This window comes from Procambarus clarkii, chromosome 63 (assembly GCF_040958095.1).
Source record: "Procambarus clarkii isolate CNS0578487 chromosome 63, FALCON_Pclarkii_2.0, whole genome shotgun sequence".
In the NCBI taxonomy this organism is placed as follows: domain Eukaryota; kingdom Metazoa; phylum Arthropoda; class Malacostraca; order Decapoda; family Cambaridae; genus Procambarus; species Procambarus clarkii.
Genome location: NC_091212.1, coordinates 25,353,092 through 25,370,411, shown reverse-complemented (window position 1 = coordinate 25,370,411; position 17,320 = coordinate 25,353,092). Strand labels below are relative to the sequence as shown.

General features: G+C 50.6%; 1 protein-coding gene across 2 annotated transcripts in view; it reads right to left on the bottom strand.

Annotated features, from left to right (window-relative positions):
- Positions 1-17,320, bottom strand: part of LOC123769457 (protein O-linked-mannose beta-1,2-N-acetylglucosaminyltransferase 1) — a 234,757-nt gene that overhangs the window by 32,250 nt on the left and 185,187 nt on the right. For both annotated transcript variants that reach the window (XM_069308809.1, XM_069308810.1), the window contains exons 4-6: positions 6,034-6,266; positions 5,054-5,114; positions 103-202 (exon numbers count right to left, since the gene is read on the bottom strand). In XM_069308809.1, coding sequence (XP_069164910.1) covers positions 103-202; positions 5,054-5,113 — 160 coding nt within the window. In that variant the 5' untranslated portion in view covers position 5,114; positions 6,034-6,266. The remainder of the gene's footprint in view (positions 1-102; positions 203-5,053; positions 5,115-6,033; positions 6,267-17,320) is intronic.

Sequence of the window (17,320 nt, the reverse complement as noted above, 5' to 3'; positions counted from 1 at the left end):
ATGTAAAGTAGTATTTTTTGTAAATAGAGGTATAATGACTTTTATATTGTATATTATTTAATAAAAAACACCAGAGTGGGTAGGCTGAGAGATGATACCGACCTGGCAGGATGAGGTTGGTGGGGTGTGGAGGGTTGTGGGCGGGTTGGGAGGTCAGCAGCCGCAGCACCAGCACCACGCCCACGGCCGGCACCACCACACGCTGCGCCCACCGCCAATGAAAGGGGAAGTTACAACTAGTCGGTAACAGAGCTGCAACATTACTCCCGACACAAGCAATAGACCTTAACAACATTCGCAATGAGTGCCACTTTATGAAACATAACCATTGCCAGCCCATCCTCCTGTTTTGGCAGTACTTATAGTAATGATGAAGGCCATAGTATATATACCGAAGAACAACGAAATTAGAAAGTTGAAATCGGTACTTTTGAGTTGGACACATCGGAAAACTATTTATTACTTGTGTTTCTTTGACAAACTAAACACATAATCTAACCTTCCTAGGTCTAATACACTATATTTGAGGCCTAATATAGTACATATGTGTGCTATATTAGGTCTAGAAATATTTGTTTGTTTTTTAGCTTCATTTTTTAAAAAATTTCCCCTCCGCATCCGGCCCATTGGCGCCATGAGGGGGCTTGGAGGCCGGCTGCCGGAGTATGATGCTCCATGGGACAGTCCTGTTCTTTTGTGGCCTTATGCTCTTGCTGCTGTCTTCTCCAATTGTACCGGATCGCTTTTCCTTTTCCTTATGTTTCGTTTTTCTCCCCTCTTCTCCTATCTGCTTGTCATTTCCTGCCGACCTTTTGCTTATTTTGGTTGTTCTTTTGGACTTCTTCTATTTTGATGCCCGGGTGCTTTTGGAGGCATACTCTTACACCTGTAGAACTGTAGTACCCAACGTCGAGAACGAGGGGAACCTTTTATTGTCAATCCTCTTTTCGTCACTGAACCCGCTCTCGATGGGATGACGGTTCTTAAGGTGGCGTTTGTGGGGCGTATACTAACGACGCACCCCTGGGGGGCCCCGACATGATCGGCGATAGCTTCTTGTTGGGTGTCCTGCCTCTAATTGTGGCCCCATGGTGGGTATGGGGGCACATTCGTGAATGAATGTTTTTCTCTTCGTACCTATATCTAATTCTGTTCCTCTTTTACCTTCTCAGGGTTGTGGGGTGGGCGACCAAGCCCCCGAGTCGGACCGTGTTGGAAGATCAGGCTCTGTAGCCCCCGTTGCATTGGGCCCCGACCTTGCTTCTCCTTTGACCCTCCTGACTTCTCCCCACGGCTCCCCTCCCTCCTTTGTGGTTAGGTCGAGCCCCAAGCCCCCAGTGGTGACCACCTCGTCCCCTTGCACGGCTCGGTCTCTAATTGTGACTACTGTACCTTTTAACCCCTCTCTCTCTGGGGGTTCTCAACGCCGTCCTCGATACGGCCGCACTCGCTCGATTCCTTCCCGTACTGATGCGTATCAAGTCTTGTTTGGTCCCGCTTCGTGGGCCAAATACTTTGATCTCCTCCCCCTTGATTCTGCCCCTCCTGATTATTTCTCTCTCCATAGACACCTTGTTGATTCCGTAGATGGATCTGTTATTTTCCCCCTCACCTGTCTCGGTACGCGTGGCATTGCTGCTCCTTCTCAGGATGCAGCCTCCTACTTGGCCGCCTTCAACGGCCGTCGTGTATGCTCTCGTTCTGCTTCTCCTGTTGAGATGCTGGAATTCGTTGCCCAGTACGTAGTTGCTGGGATACCTATCTCTTTGAGTCAGAAGCGTAAGCCTGGCTCCTCTCCTTCCTCCTCCTCGGCGGGTAAAAAGGCTTCACTTTCTTCCTCGCCCCCTACTTCTGACTCTCTCGCTCTGTCCCCTCCCGTTTCAGTGGTTCCGCCCCCTGTTCCTGCATGGAGGTCTCTTTGGCCCCTGCTTCCCTCTCGGTTGGTGCCCTTGCTGAGGTACATCCCCTAGTTTCTGCCCCTCCTGCTGCTATCCTTGACCCTCGGATATCCCCCCCCCCTCTTCCTCCTCCGGACCCTGCTCGTCCACCCCTGGTCGGTCCTCTAGCTTCCTTCCCTCCTTCTTTACTCAGTTTACCCATACCCCCCTGTCATGTTCACAGAAAATGGTACCATCCGTTTTCTATGTGCGGCGGCTGAGACGCCAGAGAGAGGGAGGAAAACAAGAGAGCGTACAGGACGCCCGCCAAGCTTGGTAGCTACTAGTCATGTAATCATATTAAGTATTAAAGTCAGTAACCAAGTCATGACTTTACATCAACCCTACAACCAAGACTTCCTCAGTAACACACAAACACCACACCCCCTAACCCTGACTTCGCTGACCCTGACGCTGATCCTGTGCTTCTTTAACATGCTGTGTTCCCTTTTCGCCTTTGTTTCTTCGTTGTTCTCTGTTGCTGTCCTTTCTCTTCTCGTCGATGTCTATTCTTCAAAGGAACGTTCGTGGTTATTACGCCAATTTCCTTGAACTCCAGCTTCTGATTTCACGGTTTTCGCCCCTTTGTGTCTGTCTCCAGGAGCCGATGCTTGGTGCTCGCCCTGGTTGCTTTCGTGGCTATTCTTTTCTCTCCCTCTCCCCAGCTGTTGCTGGGACTCTAACTCTTCTTCTCTCTTGATTCGCTCTGATGTTCCTTTTGTCTCCTTACTTCTTCCTTCGCCTCTCTATTGTTCTGCTGCTCGTATCTTTGTGAGGAAATGGTTCATCGTTTGTTCCATTTATCTCCCCCCGAGTGTCCTGCATTCTCTTCCCGATCTGAAACACCTACTGGACTCCTTGCCGGAGCCTGTGCTCCTGCTGGGTGATTTCAATTGTCGTCGTTCCCTTTGGAGTGATGTTCTGACGAACACCCGGGGTCGCCTTCTTAAGCTGTTCATCCTCTCTTCTTCCCTGTCTCTTCTGAATTCTGGTGAGCCCACGCATTTGGACTCTCGGACTCGCACCCTTTCCTGTCTTGATCTTTCTCTTTGCTCGTCTTCTCTTTACTTAGATTTCACGTGGCAGGTTCTTGATGACCTCCATGGCAGTGACCATTTCCCCATCCTTGTTACCTTTTTCTCTTTTCACTCTCCCCTCTCCTTCCCTAGGTGGCAGTTTGCTTAGGCAGGCTGGAACCTATTTACCCTCAGTGCTGCTCTCTCTGATCTCTCCCTTCTGCCTCTCCCTCGCTCTCTCCTCTTTTTTCATGACACCGTCTTCGACGCTGCCCTCCACTCTATTCCTCGCTCTTCCTCTCGGGGACCACGGAAGCGCATTCCCTGGTGGAATACAGACTGTGCTTGGGCGGTCCGCTGTAAGCGTGCAGCCTGGAAGAAACACCGCCGCCGGCAGACGGCCGATTCTTTTCTTTTATTTCGGACGGCAAGTGCAGTGGCCCGTAGGGCCATCCGTACGACTAAACGTGAATGTTGGGCGTCTTATGTCTCCACCATTACATCCGACACTCCTCTGCTGCAGATCTCTTTTTCTGGTTGCCTTCAATGGTCTTTATATATATATATATATATATATATATATATATATATATATATATATATATATATATATATATATATATATATGTATGTATATATATAAATATGTTGTTGAATTTGACCGAAATTGTAAGATTAATGATTCTAACACGAATCGTCTCAATATTTCTTATATTTTTCTTCACTGTCGAGGGTAGTTAAAAAATTAACTCTCCAAAGTTCATTTTCACACTTGATTTATGGTCTGACGCCTAGAAGCGTTTCGCAAGACACTTCTTACATTTTCAAAGACAATTTTACATACTCTGCCAATGTATGTTCTGCCATAACTCTCACTGTATTTCCCCTTTCTAAACTTTTCCTTCACCCGTGCCTCTCCATCCTCTTTACTCCCAATTAAAAAAACAAAGGGCAGGGTACACACACAGTCACGTGGATCAACCCTTCCTCTTGCCTGACACCTCCTATTGTTAACGGAATCAATTACTTCGTTAAAAATGCGACGTATTACTACAAATAAAAACACCTTAATTTTGATATTTTTCATGGTTGGCCTCGACAGGTTAGATGGGTTGTTTGGGTTCGTACATTTCTGGCTAGGATTCATCACGCACTTAAGTGATCATTTGCGAAAGCTATACATCTTTCTTCAATCATGGCGGGTTAGTATGCATTTATTAATCAATTTATGAGCTCCGAAGCACTACGAGCTTGTCTATAACAGTAATAACCTCGGGTTGTGAAGTTTCCAAGCTCGTAAACTGCTTAGAAAAAAGACTAAACCGTCATGATCGAAAACGGATGTACAGGTTTCGTAAATCTTGATGAATCTTGTTCCTGACTTGCATATCCGAAGTGGCAAGGCGCTCAACTTGTCTTGTACTTACAGCTGAAGTGCAAGTACGATAGTCCTATGGTAGTCTTACCATTACCTGGGCTGGAACATGGAAAGGCGGAGGTGATGTGGGTGTAGAGGGCGCTGGCAAGGCTTAGCGCTACACTGGCTATGTTTGAACAAGTATATCAACACATTCTAAACTGCGGGGCTGTGTGCTCAGGGGAGTGGCAAGGTAACCTAGTGGTGCTTAGGTAACCTACCTTAATAATGGAGCCTAGGAAACCTACCTTAATAATGGAGCCTAGGAAACCTACCTTAATAATGGAGCCTAGGAAACCTACTTTGATAATGGAGCCTAGGAAACCTACCTTGATAATGGAACCCTAGGAAACCTACCTTGATAATGGAACCCTAGGAAACCTACCTTAATAATGGAGCCCTAGGAAACCTACCATGACAATGGAGCCTAGGAAACCTACCTTGATAATGGAGCCTAGAAAACCTACCTTGATAATGGAGCCTAGGAAACCTACCTTGATAATGGAGCCTAGAAAACCTACCTTGATAATGGAGCCTAGAAAACCTACCTTGATAATGGAGCCTAGGAAACCTACCTTGATAATGGAGCCTAGGAAACCTACCTTGATAATGGAGCCTAGGAAACCTACCTTAATAATGGAGCCTAGGAAACCTACCTTAATAATGGAGCCTAGGAAACCTACCTTAATAATGGAGCTGGCTTTACCCAACACACGTCGTCGTAAGAAGCTTAGCAGTGTCATCCTGGAAGAGGAAATTATTATTATGTTGTTGTTAAACATTATTACTGTTAGAGTTGACTTTATTGACTCTCCGGCTTTATTGACCACTATTATTTTGAGCATCACCATCACCTTAGTCATTATTAATAAACCCAACTTATCGTCTTCACCATCATTACAATCGTAACCCTTCAACACTCACACACCCTTATCATGCTCGACTTTATTTTCTACATTACAATTATCATGACCATTAACTGCATCATTGAATAGCTTTCATCAGCACAAACAATCGCACCAAATGGCTCATGTTGTGACAACACTCCATGATTGACTTGGGAAGTGTTTACACGCTTCACTCAACTCCATTCTATTCCATTTTACACATCACCACTCCACATTATTCCACATTACATCACTCCACAATACTCCACATCATACTACACTTCCTTAATCACATCACATTACAACACTATCATCATATCACACTACTCCACATCACACACTACACCACGCCACACCACTCCACATCACCGTGACACCATAGTTCACACCAAACGCCTCTTCCCTCTTGACACTAAGGGCAGGGAGTACTTCAAGGGTCCATACTGAAATAAGGGCACTCAACAGCCCCAAGTGGGACACGAGCTACTCAACAGCCCAGTGAAAGGGCCTTAATCCAGTTCGTGAAAGTTGTCCAAATGTTCTTGGTACTACATAAGCATCGAATATGTATGTTAAGAATATGTAAAGCAGCTGGGAGAGATGTCAAACCTCTGGCATTACATCACTCCCAGTACCTTTTCCCCTGTGGACACTGAATCTCCCCCGCCCCCCTCGAAAACACTGCTAAGTCTTTAAGAATTATCAGATTCCGTCTTATTGTTGGAAATTTAGAAAATAATCTTGTATCGAGCACAAATGTTCCCTCACCGTCTTACCTGGCGGGAGGCTGGCGCGGTGAGTTAGCCTAGTACACCCTGGTGACGGTGCAGGGGGTGACAACGATGGAGGATAACACCACACTGTAGGAAGCGGGCGCCCGCCTCCGTCACCACCTCCACAATATTATCCTGATGCGTGGCGTCAATCCTTCCCTGGGGCCCTGCCACACACACACCCCAGAGACCGCCTTTCCTCACTACATTCTTCCTCTCGTGGCGTCGCCGACTGCCTGTCGATACTTGAGTCAGTTTTAGGAATTATTGCAATCTTCTGCATGTCTTATAGCATTGAAGTTATCGGAAGCGTTTAAATTAAAAAATCTACGACGAGGCGGCAAGATATACGAATTTTGGTACCTCTTTTCCTGTTAAGAACTGTCTCGCTCTCTCTCTCTCTCTCTCTCTCTCTCTCTCTCTCTCTCTCTCTCTCTCTCTCTCTCTCTCTCTCTCTCTCTCTCTCTCTCTCTCTCTCTCTCTCTCTCTGCCTCGCTGCCTCTCTCTCTCTCTCTCTCTGCCTCTCTGTGTCTCTGTTTCCTTTATTCTTTGTCTTTCATTTTTATGCACAATTTATAATGAACATTTTGCATTGGAGGGAGAGTTAAAACTCTCCCTCTATCTCTCGCATACATATATAACACAACAAAATACACAACACAATTAAGCACATTGAATCAACACTCCGTACCCAATACACTCAACACAAAAATATTCATCATCCAAACACTTAACACCAATGCACTCAACATGCATACACTCAACATGCATACACTCAACATGGATACACTCAACATTTAATACTCTCACTTCTAATACACTCAGTTCTAATACACTCAACACTAATACAGTAATTCTAATACACTCAACACTAATACACTCAACACTAATACAGTAATTCTAATACACTCAACAGTAATATATTCATTCTAATACACTCAACACTAATACAGTAATTCTAATACACTCAACACTAATACAGTAATTCTAATACACTCAACACTAATACACTCAACACTAATACAGTAATTCTAATACACTCAACACTAATACAGTAATTCTAATACACTCAACACTATTACAGTAATTCTAATACACTCAACACTAATACACTCAACACTAATACAGTAGTTCTAATACACTCAACACTAATACAGTAATTCTAATACACTCAACACTAATACAGTAGTTCTAATACACTCAACACTAATACAGTAATTCTAATACACTCAACACTAATACAGTAATTCTAATACACTCAACACTAATACACTCAACACTAATACAGTAGTTCTAATACACTCAACACTAATACAGTAATTCTAATACACTCAAAACTAATACAGTAATTCTAATACACTCAAAACTAATACAGTAATTCTAATACACTCAACATTAATACACTCAACATTAATACACTCAACACTATTCACTCAACATAAAACACAACGCCCCGTTCATACGGTCTGACAAGCGTAACTTTCTCAGCAGTTTTGCCTCACCAGAATCGCAACAACCTGGGTAGACCAACAACCTGGGTAGACCAACAACCTGGACAGACCAACAACCTGGGTAGACCAACAACCTGGGCAGACCAACACCCTGGGCAGACCAACAACCTGGGTAGACCAACAACCTGGACAGACCAACAACCTGGACAGACCAACAACCTGGGTAGACCAACAACCTGGGCAGACCAACACCCTGGGCAGACCAACAACCTGGGTAGACCAACACCCTGGGCAGACCAACAACCTGGGCAGACCAACAACCTGGGTAGACCAACACCCTGGGCAGACCAACAACCTGGGCAGACCAACAACCTGGGTAGACCAACAACCTGGACAGACCAACAACCTGGACAGACCAACAACCTGGGCAGACCAACAACCTGGGCAGACCAACACCCTGGGCAGACCAACAACCTGGGCAGACCAACAACCTGGGTAGACCAACAACCTGGACAGACCAACAACCTGGGTAGACCAACAACCTGGGTAGACCAACACCCTGGGCAGACCAACACCCTGGACAGACCAACACCCTGGGCAGACCAACAACCTGGGTAGACCAACACCCTGGGCAGACCAACACCCTGGGCAGACCAACACCCTGGGCAGACCAACAACCTGGACAGACCAACAACCTGGACAGACCAACAACCTGGGCAGACCAACACCCTGGGCAGACCAACAACCTGGGCAGACCAACAACCTGGGTAGACCAACAACCTGGACAGACCAACAACCTGGGTAGACCAACAACCTGGGTAGACCAACACCCTGGGCAGACCAACACCCTGGACAGACCAACACCCTGGGCAGACCAACAACCTGGGTAGACCAACACCCTGGGCAGACCAACACCCTGGGCAGACCAACACCCTGGGCAGACCAACAACCTGGACAGACCAACAACCTGGACAGACCAACAACCTGGGCAGACCAACAACCTGGGCAGACCAACACCCTGGGCAGACCAACAACCTGGGCAGACCAACAACCTGGGCAGACCAACAACCTGGGTAGACCAACAACCTGGACAGACCAACAACCTGGACAGACCAACAACCTGGGCAGACCAACAACCTGGGTAGACCAACAACCTGGGCAGACCAACACCCTGGGCAGACCAACAACCTGGGCAGACCAACACCCTGGGCAGACCAACAACCTGGGCAGACCAACAACCTGGGCAGACCAACAACCTGGGCAGACCAACAACCTGGGTAGACCAACAACCTGGACAGACCAACAACCTGGACAGACCAACAACCTGGGCAGACCAACAACCTGGGTAGACCAACAACCTGGGCAGACCAACACCCTGGGCAGACCAACAACCTGGGTAGACCAACAACCTGGGCAGACCAACACCCTGGGTAGACCAACACCCTGGGCAGACCAACAACCTGGGCAGACCAACAACCTGGGCAGACCAACAACCTGGGCAGACCAACAACCTGGGCAGACCAACAACCTGGACAGACCAACAACCTGGACAGACCAACAACCTGGACAGACCAACAACCTGGACAGACCAACAACCTGGACAGACCAACAACCTGGACAGACCAACAACCTGGGCAGACCAACAACCTGGGCAGACCAACAACCTGGACAGACCAACAACCTGGGCAGACCAACACCCTGGGCAGACCAACAACCTGGTCAGACCAACAATCTGGGCAGACCAACAACCTGGGCAGACCAACAACCTGGGCAGACCAACAACCTGGGCAGACCAACAACCTGGACAGACCAACAACCTGGACAGACCAACAACCTGGGCAGACCAACAACCTGGGTAGACCAACAACCTGGGCAGACCAACAACCTGGGTAGACCAACAACCTGGGTAGACCAACAACCTGGGTAGACCAACAACCTGGGTAGACCAACAACCTGGGCAGACCAACACCCTGGGTAGACCAACAACCTGGGCAGACCAACAACCTGGACAGACCAACAACCTGGACAGACCAACAACCTGGGCAGACCAACAACCTGGACAGACCAACAACCTGGACAGACCAACAACCTGGGCAGACCAACAACCTGGGTAGACCAACAACCTGGGCAGACCAACAACCTGGACAGACCAACAACCTGGGTAGACCAACAACCTGGGCAGACCAACAACCTGGGTAGACCAACAACCTGGGCAGACCAACAACCTGGGTAGACCAACAACCTGGGCAGACCAACAACCTGGGCAGACCAACAACCTGGGTAGACCAACAACATGGACAGACCAACAACCTGGGCAGACCAACAACCTGGGTAGACCAACAACCTGGGCAGACCAACAACCTGGGCAGACCAACAACCTGGGCAGACGAACAACCTGGGCAGACCAACAACCTGGGCAGACCAACAACCTGGGCAGACCAACAACCTGGGCAGACCAACAACCTGGGCAGACCAACAACCTGGGCAGACCAACAACCTGGACAGACCAACACCCTGAGCAGACCAACAACCTGGGCAAACCAACAACCTGGGCAGACCAACAACCTGGGCAGACCAACAACCTGGGCAGACCAACAACCTGGACAGACCAACAACCTGGGCAGACCAACAACCTGGGCAGACCAACAACCTGGACAGACCAACAACCTGGGCAGACCAACAACCTGGGCAGACCAACAACCTGGGCAGACCAACAACCTGTAGACCAACAACCTGGACAGACCAACAACCTGGGCAGACCAACAACCTGTAGACCAACAACCTGGACAGACCAACAACCTGGGCAGACCAACAACCTGGGCAGACCAACAACCTGGACAGACCAACAACCTGGGCAGACCAACAACCTGTAGACCAACAACTTGGCCAGACCAACAACCTGGGCAGACCAACAACCTGGGCAGACCAACAACCTGGGCAGACCAACAACCTGGACAGACCAACAACCTGGGCAGACCAACAACCTGGGCAGACCAACAACCTGTAGACCAACAACTTGGCCAGACCAACAACCTGGGCAGACCAACAACCTGTAGACCAACAACCTGGACAGACCAACAACCTGGACAGACCAACAACCTGGGCAGACCAACAACCTGTAGACCAACAACTTGGCCAGACCAACAACCTGGGCAGACCAACAACCTGGGCAGACCAACAACCTGGGCAGACCAACAACCTGGGCAGACCAACAACCTGTAGACCAACAACCTGGACAGACCAACAACCTGGACAGACCAACAACCTGGACAGACCAACAACCTGGGCAGACCAACAACCTGGGCAGACCAACAACCTGGACAGACCAACAACCTGGGCAGACCAACAACCTGTAGACCAACAACTTGGCCAGACCAACAACCTGGGCAGACCAACAACCTGGGCAGACCAACAACCTGGGCAGACCAACAACCTGGGCAGACCAACAACCTGGGCAGACCAACAACCTGGGCAGACCAACAACCTGGACAGACCAACAACCTGGGCAGACCAACAACCTGGGCAGACCAACAACCTGTAGACCAACAACTTGGCCAGACCAACAACCTGGGCAGACCAACAACCTGTAGACCAACAACCTGGACAGACCAACAACCTGGGCAGACCAACAACCTGGGCAGACCAACAACCTGGGCAGACCAACAACCTGTAGACCAACAACCTGGGGAGACCAACAACCTGTCGACCAACAACCTGGGCAGAACAACAACCTGGGCAGACCAACAACCTGGGCAGACCAACAACCTGGGCAGACCAACAACCTGGGCAGACCAACAACCTGTAGACCAACAACCTGGGGAGACCAACAACCTGTCGACCAACAACCTGGGCAGACCAAGAACCTGGGCAGACCAACAACCTGTCGACCAACAACCTGGGCAGACCAACAACCTGGACAGACCAACAACCTGGACAGACCAACAACCTGGACAGACCAACAACCTGGACAGACCAACAACCTGGACAGACCAACAACCTGGGCAGACCAACAACCTGGGCAGACCAACAACCTGGACAGACCAACAACCTGGGCAGACCAACAACCTGGGCAGACCAACACCCTGGGCAGACCAACAACCTGGGCAGACCAACAACCTGGACAGACCAACACCCTGGGCAGACCAATAACCTGGGCAGACCAACAACCTGGGCAGACCAACAACCTGTAGACCAACAACCTGGGCAGACCAACAACCTGGGCAGACCAACAACCTGGGCAGACCAACAACCTGGGCAGACCAACAACCTGGGCAGACCAACGACCTGGACAGACCAACAACCTGGACAGACCAACAACCTGGACAGACCAACAACCTGGACAGACCAACAACCTGGGTAGACCAACAACCTGGGCAGACCAACAACCTGGACAGACCAACAACCTGGGTAGACCAACAACCTGGGCAGACCAACAACCTGGACAGACCAACAACCTGGACAGACCAACAACCTGGGCAGACCAACAACCTGGGTAGACCAACAACCTGAGCAGACCAACACCCTGGACAGACCAACAACCTGGGCAGACCAACAACCTGGGCAGACCAACAACCTGTAGACCAACAACCTGGGCAGATCAACAACCTGGGCAGACCAACAACCTGGACAGACCAACAACCTGTAGACCAACAACCTGGACAGACCAAGAACCTGGGCAGACCAACAACCTGTAGACCAACAACCTGGACAGACCAACAACCTGTAGACCAACAACCTGGACAGACCAAGAACCTGGGCAGACCAACAACCTGTAGACCAACAACCTGGGCAGACCAACAACCTGTAGACCAACAACCTGGGCAGACCAACAACCTGGGCAGACCAACAACCTGGGCAGACCAACAACCTGTAGACCAACAACCTGGACAGACCAACAACCTGGGCAGACCAACAACCTGGGCAGACCAACAACCTGGGCAGACCAACAACCTGTAGACCAACAATCTGGACAGACCAACACACTGGGCAGGCCAACAACCTGGGCAGACCAACAACCTGTAGACCAACAATCTGGACAGACCAACACCCTGGGCAGGCCAACAACCTGGACAGACCAACAACCTGTAGACCAACAACCTGGACAGACCAAGAACCTGGGCAGACCAACAACCTGTAGACCAACAACCTGGACAGACCAACAACCTGTAGACCAACAACCTGGACAGACCAACAACCTGGGCAGACCAACAACCTGGGCAGACCAACAACCTGGGCAGACCAACAACCTGTAGACCAACAATCTGGACAGACCAACACCCTGGGCAGGCCAACAACCTGGGCAGACCAACAACCTGTAGACCAACACCCTGGGCAGACCAACAACCTTGGCAGACCAACAACCTGGGCAGACCAACAACCTGTAGACCAACACCCTGGGCAGACCAACAACCTGGGCAGACCAACAACCTGGGCAGACCAACAACCTGGGCAGACCAACAACCTGGGCAGACCAACAACCTGAGCAGACCAACAACCTGGGCAGACCAACAACCTGTAGACCAACAACCTGGGGAGACCAACAACCTGTCGACCAACAACCTGGGCAGACCAACAACCTGGGCAGACCAACAACCTGGGCAGACCAACAACCTGTCGACCAACAACCTGGGCAGACCAACAACCTGGACAGACCAACAACCTGGACAGACCAACAACCTGGACAGACCAACAACCTGGACAGACCAACAACCTGGACAGACCAACAACCTGGACAGACCAACAACCTGGACAGACCAACAACCTGGGCAGACCAACAACCTGGACAGACCAACAACCTGGGCAGACCAACAACCTGGGCAGACCAACAACCTGTAGACCAACAACCTGGGCAGACCAACAACCTGGGCAGACCAACAACCTGGGCAGACCAACAACCTGGACAGACCAACAACCTGGACAGACCAACAACCTGGACAGACCAACAACCTGGGTAGACCAACAACCTGGGCAGACCAACAACCTGGGCAGACCAACAACCTGGACAGACCAACAACCTGGGTAGACCAACAACCTGGGCAGACCAACAACCTGGACAGACCAACAACCTGGACAGACCAACAACCTGGGCAGACCAACAACCTGTAGACCAACAACCTGGGTAGACCAACAACCTGAGCAGACCAACACCCTGGACAGACCAACAACCTGGGCAGACCAACAACCTGGGCAGACCAACAACCTGTAGACCAACAACCTGGGCAGATCAACAACCTGGGCAGACCAACAACCTGGACAGACCAACAACCTGTAGACCAACAACCTGGACAGACCAAGAACCTGGGCAGACCAACAACCTGTAGACCAACAACCTGGACAGACCAAGAACCTGGGCAGACCAACAACCTGTAGACCAACAACCTGGGCAGACCAACAACCTGGGCAGACCAACAACCTGGGCAGACCAACAACCTGTAGACCAACAACCTGGACAGACCAACAACCTGGGCAGACCAACAACCTGGGCAGACCAACAACCTGGGCAGACCAACAACCTGGGCAGACCAACAACCTGTAGACCAACAATCTGGACAGACCAACACCCTGGGCAGGCCAACAACCTGGGCAGACCAACAACCTGTAGACCAACAATCTGGACAGACCAACACCCTGGGCAGGCCAACAACCTGGACAGACCAACAACCTGTAGACCAACAACCTGGACAGACCAAGAACCTGGGCAGACCAACAACCTGTAGACCAACAACCTGGACAGACCAACACCCTGGGCAGGCCAACAACCTGGGCAGACCAACAACCTGTAGACCAACACCCTGGGCAGACCAACAACCTGGGCAGACCAACAACCTGGGCAGACCAACAACCTGTAGACCAACACCCTGGGCAGACCAACAACCTGGGCAGACCAACAACCTGGGCAGACCAACAACCTGGGCAGACCAACAACCTGGGCAGACCAACAACCTGTAGACCAACAATCTGGACAGACCAACACCCTGGGCAGGCCAACAACCTGGGCAGACCAACAACCTGTAGACCAACAATCTGGACAGACCAACACCCTGGGCAGGCCAACAACCTGGACAGACCAACAACCTGTAGACCAACAACCTGGACAGACCAAGAACCTGGGCAGACCAACAACCTGTAGACCAACAACCTGGACAGACCAACACCCTGGGCAGGCCAACAACCTGGGCAGACCAACAACCTGTAGACCAACAACCTGGACAGACCAACACCCTGGGCAGGCCAACAACCTGGGCAGACCAACAACCTGTAGACCAACACCCTGGGCAGACCAACAACCTGGGCAGACCAACAACCTGGGCAGACCAACAACCTGTAGACCAACACCCTGGGCAGACCAACAACCTGGGCAGACCAACAACCTGGGCAGACCAACAACCTGGGCAGACCAACAACCTGGGCAGACCAACAACCTGGGCAGACCAACAACCTGGGCAGACCAACAACCTGGGCAGATCAACAACCTGGGCAGACCAACAACCTGGGTAGACCAACAACCTGGGCAGACCAACAACCTGGGCAGACCAACAACCTGGACAGACCAACAACCTGGGCAGACCAACAACCTGGACAGACCAACAACCTGGGCTGACCAACAACCTGGGCAGACCAACACCCTGGACAGACCAACAACCTGGGCAGACCAACAACCTGTAGACCAACAACCTGGGCAGACCAACACCCTGGGCAGACCAACAACCTGGGCAGACCAACAACCTGGGCAGACCAACAACCTGGGGAGACCAAGAACCTGGACAGACCGACAACCTGGGCAGACCAACAACCTGGGCAGACCAACAACCTGGACAGACCAACAACCTGGACAGACCAACAACCTGGACAGACCAACAACCTGGACAGACCAACAACCTGGGCAGACCAACACCCTGGACAGACCAACAACCTGGGCAGACCAACAACCTGGGGAGACCAAGAACCTGGACAGACCAACAACCTGGGCAGACCAAGAACCTGGGCAGACCAACAACCTGGGCAGACCAACAACCTGGGCAGACCAACAACCTGGGTAGACCAACAACCTGTAGACCAACAACCTGGACAGACCAACAACCTGGGCAGACCAACAACCTGGTCAGACCAACAACCTGGGCAGACCAACAACCTGGACAGACCAACAACCTGGGCAGACCAACACCCTGGACAGATTAACAACCTGGACAGACCAACAACTTGGCCAGACCAACAACCTGGGCAGACCAACAACCTGGGCAGACCAACAACCTGGACAGACCAACAACCTGGGCAGACCAACACCCTGGACAGATTAACAACCTGGGCAGACCAACAACTTGGCCAGACCAACAACCTGGGCAGACCAACAACCTGGGCAGACCAACAACCTGGGCAGACCAACAACCTGGGCAGACCAACAACCTGGGCAGACCAACAACCTGGACAGACCAACAACCTGGGCAGACCAACAACCTGGGCAGACCAACAACCTGGGCAGACCAACAACCTGGACAGACCAACAACCTGGGCAGACCAACAACCTGGGCAGACCAACAACCTGGGCAGAGCAACAATCTGGGCAGATCAACAACCTGGGCAGACCAACAACCTGGGCAGACCAACAACCTGGGCAGACCAACAACCTGGACAGACCAACAACCTGGGCAGACCAACAACCTGGGCAGACCAACAACCTGGGCAGAGCAACAACCGGGGCAGACCAACAACCTGGGCAGACCAACAACCTGGGCAGACCAACAACCTGGGCAGACCAACACCCTGGACAGATTAACAACCTGGGCAGACCAACAACCTGGGCAGACCAACAACCTGGGCAGACCAACAACCTGGACAGACCAACAACCTGGGCAGACCAACAACCTGGGCAGACCAACAACCTGGGCAGACCAACAACCTGGACAGACCAACAACCTGGGCAGACCAACAACCTGGGCAGACCAACAACCTGGGCAGACCAACAACCTGGGTAGACCAACAACCTGGACAGACCAACAACCTGGGCAGACCAACAACCTGGACAGACCAACAACCTGGGCAGACCAACAACCTGGACAGACCAACAACCTGGGCAGACCAACAACCTGGGCAGACCAACAACCTGGGTAGACCAACAACCTGTAGACCAACAACCTGGACAGACCAACAACCTGGGCAGACCAACAACCTGGACAGACCAACAACCTGGGCAGACCAACAACCTGGACAGACCAACAACCTGGGCAGACCAACAACCTGGGCAGACCAACAACCTGGGCAGACCAACAACCTGCAGACCTGAAGCTTATGTGTCCGAGGAAGCGTTATGGTGCTTGAATTAGTTTAATTAAACTGCAGCAATTTTTAAGTTAGGGTTGGTAGCGTAAAAAAATGGGTGACAAGTGTGAGGACAGGTTTTTCCAGTCGCTTAAATAACGCTAACTTTTAACCTAAGCAAACATGTACACCAACAAAAATATATCACAAACAATAGCATTAATAAACTTAACATATAAAAGCAAAAACACAATATAAACTTCAATACACAACACCGCTTTTTTGTTTGTTTGTTTAAAACTAAAAGTGGCTCTCGGGACGGTCAGGTCTCACGAACCACGTCGGATTCGGCCGGATTATTAATCACTCCTTTTACGGTGTTTTGCGGTCAGTTATGGGAGAGTGTGGCCAGTGAGGCGGGGCGCGGCGGACCGTTGCTCCTGTGGTGACCTCGACGGCCTCCATCAACTGCTCAAATTCTGATAATTGATTGCTTATAACATGCTATCTCTGGCACCATAGTAACCAGGTCATTGGAGTGGTGATGATGATTACTGTGATTTAATGTAACTTATCGTATCAGA